The sequence below is a fragment of the Gavialis gangeticus genome, unplaced genomic scaffold (genome assembly GCF_001723915.1).
Source record: "Gavialis gangeticus isolate Ggan-Ray unplaced genomic scaffold, GavGan_comp1, whole genome shotgun sequence".
Taxonomy (NCBI): domain Eukaryota; kingdom Metazoa; phylum Chordata; order Crocodylia; family Gavialidae; genus Gavialis; species Gavialis gangeticus.
The window spans coordinates 12,115,015-12,125,775 of record NW_017728964.1 but is presented as its reverse complement, the minus strand read 5'-3'; the positions used below and the strand labels follow the sequence as shown (position 1 = coordinate 12,125,775).

General features: G+C 40.3%; 1 protein-coding gene across 2 annotated transcripts in view; it reads left to right on the top strand.

The window, feature by feature from the left end:
* Positions 1–3,067: 3,067 nt before the first annotated feature.
* The window catches only part of MFSD11 (major facilitator superfamily domain containing 11), a 26,597-nt gene continuing 18,903 nt past the window's right edge, over positions 3,068–10,761 (top strand). Inside the window, exons 1-7 of one of the 2 annotated variants that reach the window (XM_019502918.1) lie at positions 3,068–4,602; positions 4,798–4,968; positions 6,763–6,818; positions 7,850–7,957; positions 8,392–8,471; positions 8,579–8,675; positions 9,624–9,682. In XM_019502918.1, the coding sequence (XP_019358463.1) occupies positions 4,873–4,968; positions 6,763–6,818; positions 7,850–7,957; positions 8,392–8,471; positions 8,579–8,675; positions 9,624–9,682 (496 nt within the window). In that variant the 5' untranslated portion in view covers positions 3,068–4,602; positions 4,798–4,872. Of the gene's footprint in view, positions 4,603–4,794; positions 4,969–6,762; positions 6,819–7,849; positions 7,958–8,391; positions 8,472–8,578; positions 8,676–9,623; positions 9,683–10,761 lie in introns of both variants that reach the window. The other variant, XM_019502909.1, reaches the window with a different exon arrangement.

Here is a 10,761-nt window from a genome sequence, read left to right as displayed (position 1 = left end):
GAGCAGCGGGGGAGGGTGGGTGTGGCGGGGCCGGCTGGCTGATCGGCCGCTGGGGCTGTATCGAAGCGAAGGAGGGGGCAGGTTGGTTCTCTCCTCTCGCCACGTGTTGGGGCCTCTCATTTGCCACATGAGGCGAGTTGACAACATCCCCGCCTCACTTCTGCCTGTGCCCCTCCTGGCCCCAGGGTCATGTACGATGCTTGGATCCCCTCCGTGGGCTCACCTGACCACAGGGCTCATGTGAGGCAGGGGGTGCACGTGTCCCAGCACCCCCACCTCCCTGCCAGGGCTGCTGTGTGTGGGCAAAACTCCCCGTGGGAGTGTGGAAGCTCCACAGAAAAAGGGCGCAAAGGCCCTTGGAGGAATGTCCTGCCTGGCGAACATGCTGTGGGAGGAGGGGACCTCATCGTGCACCCGCAGAGCTGGTCGTGCAACGCGAATTCCCCCTGCACGCGCCCACCTGGCCAGGCCAGGCTGCGGCTTCCCTTGGTTTCTGGATGCAGTGGGTGGCTGTTAGGGCTGCGCAAACTTTTGCCGGCTGTTCCATTTCAACTCGTTTTGAGCTCAAAACGGCAAATTTGAAACAAAGCGAAGAGCTTCAAAACAGCCTCGAAACAAAATGAGAGCAGTCAAAACTTTTTGAGCTTCAAAGCTGAAGCTGGTCTTGCCTGCAGGGAAACGGAAAGTAAGGACGGAGGTGGGTGAGCGGGGAAGGACAGCTCTGATGCTGACTGACTGTTTGGCTGCCTGAGATGCTGCTGGTGCTACTGTGCTGCTAAGTTATTACCTGTTGTCATTTAAAGAGGTGGATTGGACTGAAGCTGTAGGGGAGGAGAAGGCCTCATTGGGGCCTCCTACCATGTTGTGTAGAGGCCCCAGTGCCAGTGAAGGCGCGCCTTAACGCGCACACAGTGTCACCCATGTCACGAGTTTTGCTTGTCAGCAGCTTGAGGTGTGGTGTCTCAGAAACCCCTGCACCTATCTCCTTGAAAACTGGCAGGCTTCGTGGCCTCAGGAGGGGCTACCATCCTTTCTGTTTCCATCCAAATCATCAAAAATGACAAAGTTATAGGCAGTTTCGTGCTTCCCTATTATAGCCTACGGGAGAAATGTGGAAGCAGTGAAACAGTTTTGACAAAATGAAACAGAACGGTGCTTCTGAAACGAAATGAAACTTGAAATGAAACACTGTCCCATTAAAACGGCGAAACAGAAGTTGAAACGAAACGGTGCTGTTTCGCTCAGTCCTGGTGGCCAGTCGTTGGGAAAGCCCTTGTACCTGTGGGGGGGGGCACGTTCCTCAGGCTGACAGCAAGGGCTGCGTGAAACAGCACCGGTTTGTTTCAGCTTGCGTTTCGACAGAACAGCGTTTTGTTTCAAATTTCGTTTAGGCTCCAAACTGCTGTTCCGTTTGGTCAAAACAGTTTCGCTGTTTTGAGGCTGTTTTGATGTTTCATCCCTAGGCTATAACGGGGAGCCTCAAAACAGTCTATAACTTTGCCATTTCTGGCCTGATTTGGATGAAACTTGCAGGAATGGTAGCCCCTTCTGAGGGCATAGAGCCTGCCAAGTTTCAAAGAGATAGGTGCAGGGGGTTCGGGGAAACTGTACCTCGAAGTCTTGAAAACAAAAAGCTCATGTCACATGTATGTGTTGAACCACAGCAGGGTGAAAGCTGCAGGCTTGCTAGCCCCTGCTGAGGTAATGAAGCCTGCCAGCTTTCAAAGAGGAGTTTGGGGGAAAGTGCACCTCAAGCTGCAGACAAGCAAAACTCGTGTGTGTGCGTGCGTGCGTGCGCGCACAGCAGGGTGAAAACTGCAACCCCTGCTGCGGCCACAAAGCCTGCCAGCTGTCAAGGAGATTGGTGCAGGGGGAGTCTGGGTTCTGGGGCCCTGCGCCTCTAGCTGCTGACAGGCAAAACTCGTGACATGGGTGGGTGACACTGTGCGTGTGTTAAGGTGGACACCAAGGCAGAAAGCAGGGTAGGTCGAACAGTGCTGCCTTTTATGCAGATTTTCCATCCCTCCCCCAGAGCATTGGGATTGGAAGAGACCCCAGGAAAGCATGACCATCACTGGCCAGCTACACAGTCAGTAATGAGAGCAGTCCTCCCCCTTTCTTCTCCCTCCCTGGCCTTGCTTTAGTTTCTGTTTCTCAAAACATTTCCACTTGCCTCCTTTCGTTTTGAGGCTGTTTTGAAGCTCTGTTTCATTTTGATTTTGCTCTTTCGAGCTTGAGACGGTGTCGAAATGAAACTGCTGGCGAAATTTCGCACAGCCCCAGACAGCATGACTGCAATTCAGCAAGGTTGTACGGTGCTCTAAAGTAAAATTTCTATCCATTTTATTTTGTATTCTCATTGCCCCAGTACTATGAAGTGGCCATACCAGTTGTAGTGAGTAGCTCCCACCAATGGTAGGAGTTGACTGGTGGTTGTCAGACTTCTTAGACTCAAGGCACCCCTCAGAAAATGCCATCTCTTAGCTTTTACTTGCTTTTTGACTGTGGGAAAAATAGTAAAGTGATTTTCTGTTGCAAGAACTTGGATCATCCCAGTCAGAACGTTTGTGACCCTATGGATTTGTGTTTGAAACCTCTGGTTTATCATGTGTATCATGTGTAGAGATGTTTGGCCCAACTAAGTGCAAATATTATATGGCATCTTGTGACATCCTTAAAAGGGTCTCGCTGGCACCCCAGGGTGCTGTAGCACCTTCGCTGGTGTAGATTGTCACTTGGAATTTTTACTTCTCATTTAACTCTATTCAATAGAGAAACACTGGGAACTTTGGCCGCATTGTTTTCTTAATGATACCAGCCACACAAGAATCATAATACCTAGCTCTTATACAAAGCATTCAAGAGGTGTATGACTGTGTCCTTGATAACACTACTTTGTTTAAATAAACATAAAATAAGTTGAAAAGGAGAAGAGACTGCTTTTCTAGAGATCTCTTTTAAGTGTAATGGCGGTGTGAATGTGAGATTTTGAAAGTGGTTAGTGAAATTTTAATTGTTCTTATTGCAATATTTTGTTAAGTAAATACTTTGTGTAATGAGGTAATTTTGGCATAAAATAGGAGTATGACTTTATGTCATGCAACACTAATCTAAAGGAAGGAAATGTGTTGCTTCTCGTTGTTTCTTCTGTTTTATTGCTTTTTGCTACGTGTTTCACAGAGCAGCAGCATGATTATAAATGTCCTACTGAATCGCATTGTAAAAATCCTCCATATCAGGAAAGAGATTAAAATCTGTTTTAAAATGAATCCATCAAAACAGCTGAGGGAGTCTCCCTGCCGTCTCACCTAGAAATCTAATATAAGTGTTAATTATATGGAAGAGGGGTTGAGGATTGTCTTTCCTCAGTCCAGTAACCAAGGCAATGATCCTTCCATCTGCTCCACGTAAGCAGTGCTTTGAAGCCAATACAAATCAGTAGTCACAGGAGTATGTAGTCCCATTGGCTTCCCTATGTAACAATGAAGTTTGAAAAATAAAATCTTGGACAATTTTGCAAACAAATAGTTTGGAAATCTTTGAAATACTGAATAAGTCATAACAGCTTTTGGGCTGTTTTTGGAGTAGTAGATTCTGGGTAGGACCCATTTGGCAGGAAACACATAAAATACTGGCGACACTGAAATTATTGAGTTTTGTAATTTCCTTAAATTGGACCTGAATTTCTTTCCTGCTGTCTTTGTACTGTGGTTAGCACACTGAGGTCCCAATCATGGTGGCATGCTCCTGTAATACAAACACTTTAAGTGCAATAAAAAGTAGTAGTAAAACAAGTAATGCAGGCTGCTTTACTTTCTTTTTCTGCTTTGCTTGCTTTTTTGATAAGGATTGTCTGCCCTTACAGGTTACTTCTGTTTCAAAACGTTTACAAAACTTAATAACGATGTCAATATATTTAATTGCTATTAATTAGTGTATGTTGGAGGCATTAGGAAGCTATATGTTGAATAACTGCAGAGGCAACCATTTTATTTCCTCTCTGGAGTAAATTAGTGAGTGACAGGAACTGAAACAGAAAGGGAGTGTGTGCCTGGGTTAGTAGCGATGAACTAGCTCCTTTTCTTCTGCTTGTATGGAGGGGACACACTAAGCATTGTCATTTTTTACTTCTGAATTATTTTTGCATGTTAGAAAGCAGAAGCCAAGACAGTGTTCTTATGAGATTTTGGAGGGATTTGGTTTCTTGGCAGATGTGTTATTGCCTGGTGGTTACTGAATACTTTTTGTGGAAATGGCAAACAGATTATTAATATTGAACATTTGCCATGTTTAAGGAGGAGAAGTACTGAAACTGCATTTCCCATAATGCACATAGGTTTTCTTATAGCCTGGATCAGCTGACCTGAATTGTGAAACGCCTGTATTTCCTGTCCAGCATGAATGGAAATGACTTGTATATAGGAGTATCTTTTCTTTCCTTAGTCAGGTGATTTAATGACTTTTGACCAAAATCTGATTCGGAGCAATGGCCAAAAAGTGAGCTGACTTACTGGCTTGAGTGGTGGAAAACTACTTCTTTCGGGGGGAAGCAATGTCATGAAGTAATATACTACAGTCTGCTCTATTATCTTCATATTGAAGGTAGAGAGAATCTTAATTTTCTTACCAGTTCTTTAGCCTATTGTTTATAGTGTTATTTACTGCTATATGCTTTATTTAATATTTACTGCAGTACACTAGAGCCCTTAATTTTTTGATGAATGCTTCTGACCACTTAGCAATTGGCTTAAAATAACCTTTTTTCTGGGTTCCTTCATGGCTTTGTTTTCTCAGCAGAACCTAAAAGAGATCTTTAAAAGAAAACTAGAGCTTTTCCAGGCAGTAGCTGACAACTTCCGAAGAAAAGACAAAATGTCATCTGAATTGAAAAAGCTTTTTAACATAATTATTTTAGGAGTGGCTTTTATGTTTATGTTCACTGCCTTCCAAACATGTGGAAATGTTGCGGTAAGTTCAACTATCTATATATAACCTGTATCACTACCCCAACATTTCTCCTTTCTTCCTAGCACCCCAGTTCTATGGGTTGTTTTGCTAAAAGGTTTCACGACGTGTGAGAGAGACTATATTATACAGTGCCTACATAGGTACTTACTACAAGGAACACATTACTATATGTAATGTGTTCCTTGTAGTGATTAAAGCAGTGAATTGGTCCCATTATGAAAGAGGGCATGGCTATTTATGAATGTGTCCTATTAAATGGCTTCACTTTGAACTTCAGAATAATAGCTGCTTTGGCACTTGTCTGTCCAGAGGTTTGGTTAAACTGAAACTTAACATGTTTCTGAGATTCTTACATAAATCCCTTCAAAGCATCCCCACAAGATGCTATTGTTCTTAACCATAGTCCCTATTTTCTCTTATTTTAATTAGTCAGACCTAGTCTTGCATTCTTTTCAAATTGGATGTTACAAGTATATGTATATAGTATCTTACAAGCAGCCTGCCACAGCTGATAGAATTGCTAAGTCGCCTTGCTTCTCAGTAAATAATTTTCTGCCATTGTATCTCTATTCCCTAATGCAAGATTGGAAGTAAAACTAATGAGCATACCAGTGCAAGAAGATTGTGCTTTTACTACAATGCTTCTTATAATCCTTTTGTTACCATGTTTGGGCCCAGATCCTCAAAGTTGCCTTAGGAGCCTAACTGTCATTGTTTTAAATTGATTTCAGTGACAGGGAGGCATCTAAACATTTTTCAGGCTATGGGCCTTAGATTCTTTCTTTTCCTACAACTTTCTTTTGGTAGATTTAAGAAGGTTTCTTTACATTATGTAGTTAATTTATCAAAGTATTAGGAAAGCAGAAGGTTGATCAGGGACTTGGGGAATAAGGGTTTAATTCCTAATTCTGCAGATGTCCGTGCACCTTTTATGCCTCTCTATGCCTTGATTTCCATTTTGTAAATGGAGCTAGACATCCTTCTCTGTTAAAGAAGTTTTGTAGGGCTTAATTAATCATTTGTGAAATGCTTTGAGGTTTGGAGTGTGGAGGAAAGGAACTGCTGAGTCACAAAGTATTAATTATTGTTTCAGACATAGCTCCCCCCCTTCCAAGCATCTGTTGCACTTAATGGTAGCAACTGTTTTGAAGTGAAGAAATCAAGATTTAGTTGTCATGATTCAAATTACAGTTGCCTGGTGTCCAAACTCTCACACACACAAGGCAGCAGAGGGAGGACATAGGAAGGCAGTGTCTGCTTTTATTATAGCTTATGTTTTTTTTCTGCTGTACTTGTTCGGATGGACAAGGAATGTAATACCAGAATTTGTCCCCATGCTAGGTTAAATGTACACATTACAGTGGGTGATTGAATTTTGCAGGGTCACACTTTTACATATTTTTCTTTATTCGTTCCATTTGCTAACTAATCAATGCGGTTTACAAAGACAGACTTGCTGCTACATTTGAAGCTGAGGAAGTATGAGCAAGAGAGAGAGCGAGAGTAACAAGAGTAGGGAATGGGAGGCAAAATTTTGATACCCTGGTTTTGACCCTGCTTCTAAGTCTGACCAAGCTTTGATTCAGGTTTCCAAACTATGTAGTGGGTATAATATTAACCTTCATGTGGGTTTTATTAAGTTTAATATATCAATACACACAGCTTTTAGTTTCTTGATAGCACTTATTAATAATTAGTTCTAACTCTGATCTGTGTGTCAGGAATTTTCATATTTAAAAATACATCATATTTTCTATATTAATTTTTCTCTATATCGTAATTTTTTCCACACAGCAAACAGTTATCACAAATTTAAACAGCACAGATTTTCATGGCAGTGGCTATACCAGGTAATTTACTTATTATTTACTTTCAGAGCCAATTTTCTTTATCAGATTTCATGAATACTCTAGTGATTATATTGTTCTGCTGTATTTGTTCTTTAAAACACATTTAAGGAAAGTTTTATTGCTGTTATACTTTAAGTGCCTTCATTTACTCTTAGATTCCCTTACTATTTCATTGAGTCACATGTATGGAAATTTAGGGGGAAATGCCATTACTTAATCATATGCTTTGATTTTAACCCAGGCTGTGAAGACAATGTAAACATTATTGAAAATGAAGCAGCTCAGTAAGGCTAGGGTTCTACCAACCTTTGTTCTTGTGTGCTTCCACGTGCCCATACAGAGCACAGGGTCTGCCTGTGTCGATCACTTTACAGGGGGGAATTTCATTCAAGAGATGCTTAGAAAGAACAGTCAGAAAAACAGGAGGAAAATTAAGACTGCAGAGCTGTGGAAACCAATTCTTTCTATTGCATTCCCCTAGGAGCCAAAGTCCCAATCATGATCAGGGACCTACTTGCAAGGGACTGTACAATCACATAAGGAGCTTGTTTACTACCATAATGGATTACAATATAATTTAAGACAAAGAACAATGTTAGCAGGAACAAAAATAGGTAGTAGACAGTCCTGAATGAGAAGTTTTAAAATTAAGTGAGGAATCAGAAATTGGTAAGGAAGGGTGGGGACAAAAAAAGGCAAAACTAGTTTTAAGATGAGGCTTCATAAATTTATGGTCAAAGTTGCATGATGTGCTTGAATGTGATAGCAGGGAACTGGACACTATTTCCCAGGAGGTCCCTACAGAGTAATATTCCTTTGTTAAAATAAGGTGAAACATATTAACGCAACTAACAAGAAAGGGAAAAGTGGCTAGATTAGAAAGCTTATGCATTTACCTTTCCTAGGGGTGTATTTCACTCCAGTAGTTTGGAATCATTTGAAAGTCTTTGTTAAAAAATAATCAGTTACGCTTAGCAGCACCTCAGATTTAATTTTAAATGCCAGCTCATCTTTATTGTTTCTTTGTGTAGCATGGCCATTATTTATGGAGTGTTTTCTGCATCAAATCTCATTTCGCCTTCAGTGGTTGCTATAGTAGGACCGCAAATCTCCATGTTTGTTAGTGGTATATTTTATAGGTAAGTAATACTTTTTTTAAATCAGTAACATCTGCTTCGTATTCAGCAAATGCTTCTCCGTTTGGTTCTCCAGCTTCAAAAGTACTGCATTTTGCATGAAACTGTACTGGCCAGGCAGAACACAATATAGTTTCAAAGGTGTCACTTGCAAGCAGTCCCTCCTACCAGAAACTGAGCTTGCTGTTTCCATAGCATTGTCAGGGTTGGCTGACCTTGGAGTAAAGAACTAACCACTGGTCTCAGTTTAATGATTCCATTAAAGAAGTATCAGTATATCTTTAGCATAATCAACTGTTTTGCCTCTTAAACTTTGGATTATTTTCAAAACTAGCTTAGAGGATAGTTAGCGGCATATGTAATTTTTAAAGAGCATAATACACTGGATATTGTCCACATCTAGTATGTATATAATAAACTGACCTGTTATATTTTAGTGCATACATTGCGGTTTTTATCCAGCCTTTCACGTGGGCCTTCTACACTGCTTCTGTTTTCATTGGGATAGCAGCTGCTGGTAAGTATTGTAGTTATTCTGTATCTGCTTGCTTTTCTTTACTACATTCACATATATCTCTCAGATGCTCAACAATAAGTAAAAGTAACTTTTTGCTTGAATTCTAGTACTTTGGACTGCACAGGGAAGTTGCCTAACAATAAATTCAGATGAAAACACCATTGGGAGAAACAGTGGAGTATTCTGGGCACTTCTACAGTTCAGGTAATTTTTCCTTGGTTAAATTGATCCATTTGTTCATGCTCATTCTTGCTGTTTGTACAGTGAGCATGCAAGGGACATTTTATTCTGAGAAAATACTTCAGTGATGCTCACAGGCTATGAAACAGAAGGAAAAGCTGGAGATGACATTTCTGTTTAGTGCTGTGCAATTCTTAATAATAAACAGAAGTTAAATACTGCAGGCCTCTCCTTCTGGTGTGCTAACATCCCCACTGTTTGGTATAGAAACATAAGCCTTGAGGCATATGCCTGTTAGGAGAGAAGCCAAAATATCTCATGTCCAGAATATATATTGGTGATCATTGTAGATTGCATTGAGCAGCAGATTCAGGGATTAGAAAAGCACCATTTTGTCGTAGTTTCCAGAAGCACAACTGATGCTATTTCAGCATGAGTAAAATGTATTGTCTGCTGTGAAGGAAACTTTTTTTATTCTAGGGCTGTAGTGAATCACTGTTCAGAATCACTACATGTTCAGGAACTTATCTTTAGACACTCAGAATTTCCCTGGGTGATCACCAACCAGTCCAGCATTGTCCAAACAGGCCTCAAGCAACAAGAATGGCCCCTTGGAAGAAGCCCTGCAAGACTGATCTCTGCAGCTTTGGGTCAGCTGCTCTTTCACCTCTCCAGCCCCCAAATGTTGCAGAGGGTAACCCATAATCTGAGTTTGTCCCCTCTGTACTCTTATGTTATCTTGGATTCTTGCAACAAATAGAGTAGCCTCATGAAAGGGAATCCTCAATTTAATTTTAAATTATTGCCGTAGGGTTAGCAGTGAAACAGTATGAAGAAAGGTTCCGTCTAGCCCTTTTTCACAGCTGTGCCTTATACGTTGTATTTAAAATTTATTTATAATTTATTCTTTATAAATGTTACATTATCATAATAAATACCGAATTCCTGTGTTCCGTCCTCTGATGTCCGCAGCTTGTTTTTTGGAAATCTCTATATATACTTGGCTTGGCAAGGAAAAACCCATATATCAGGTTTGTATGATTTATTTTGATGTTTCTTACAGTCTATAAAAATAGCTACTTCTCTGTAGGGAGCTTTCAGAAACATAGAAAATGGCATGCAATCTCTGTAACTTAGTTGCTATATTCCTTATTTATTTTAAGAGGGTATTTTGGTTTTGGTAGGTACACCCCCATAATACAAGATCTGTGATTTTTTTTTTTTTTTTTGCTGCTGTTCCTTTTGGCTGTTGCTTTTTGGAGTTTGTCTAAACAGGAAAATTGTTCGGGATAGCTACTGAAGAATAAGTTATTTTGCAATAAGTATTCAGGCATATTTCCACACATGAATATGCTTATTCTAGAATAAACATGTTGACATAGAGGAGTTTTGTGAAAATTATTGGGTTTAATATCCATACCTTGTCTTATTCCAGCTTAACTACCCCATGCAGATAAGCCCTCAATTTCACTGAAGTTTGTTTTCTGTTAGAATTTTAATTTTTATTGTGTCTGTTACATTCTATATTTTACTATATATTACATTCCTTAAATACAGGATTTAGAGCAGAGTGTGCATGTTACTCGGAGGTCAGAGTGGCAGCTAGTAGAACCTGGGCCTCACAACACAGGCCACTAACACTTGACTTACTGTAAAATGGAGGGAAAGGCTTTGTACGTGGTGGTTGTAAGCTACACGTTCACTTAATTATATTGAGATTAGAATAAAATCTGGATTTTAATGTAGTCACCTAGGTAACTGGAGTAATTTAGAACTTTAAATGGAGCTAATGGTTGTACTTGTGTAAGAAGTTCATTTATAGTAGACTATCAAATACCTAATGGAATAATTTCCATACAAAATCCTGTACATTGAATAGAATATACAGTCTTATTAACCAAGGAGGATATGGGGCAAGGTTGTCTGAGAGTGTTTGTTTTTGCTAAACAGCACAAGGAGTCAGGAGTGAAATGTTGACTATTAAATGACCATTATCAAGCTTCCAGGGTAACACCCTGTTGAGAGACACAGGTGCAGACCGTGCTGGGTAGAGCGATTTTTTTTTTTTTTTTTTTTTTTTTTTTTTTTTTTTTTTTTTTTTTTTTTTTTT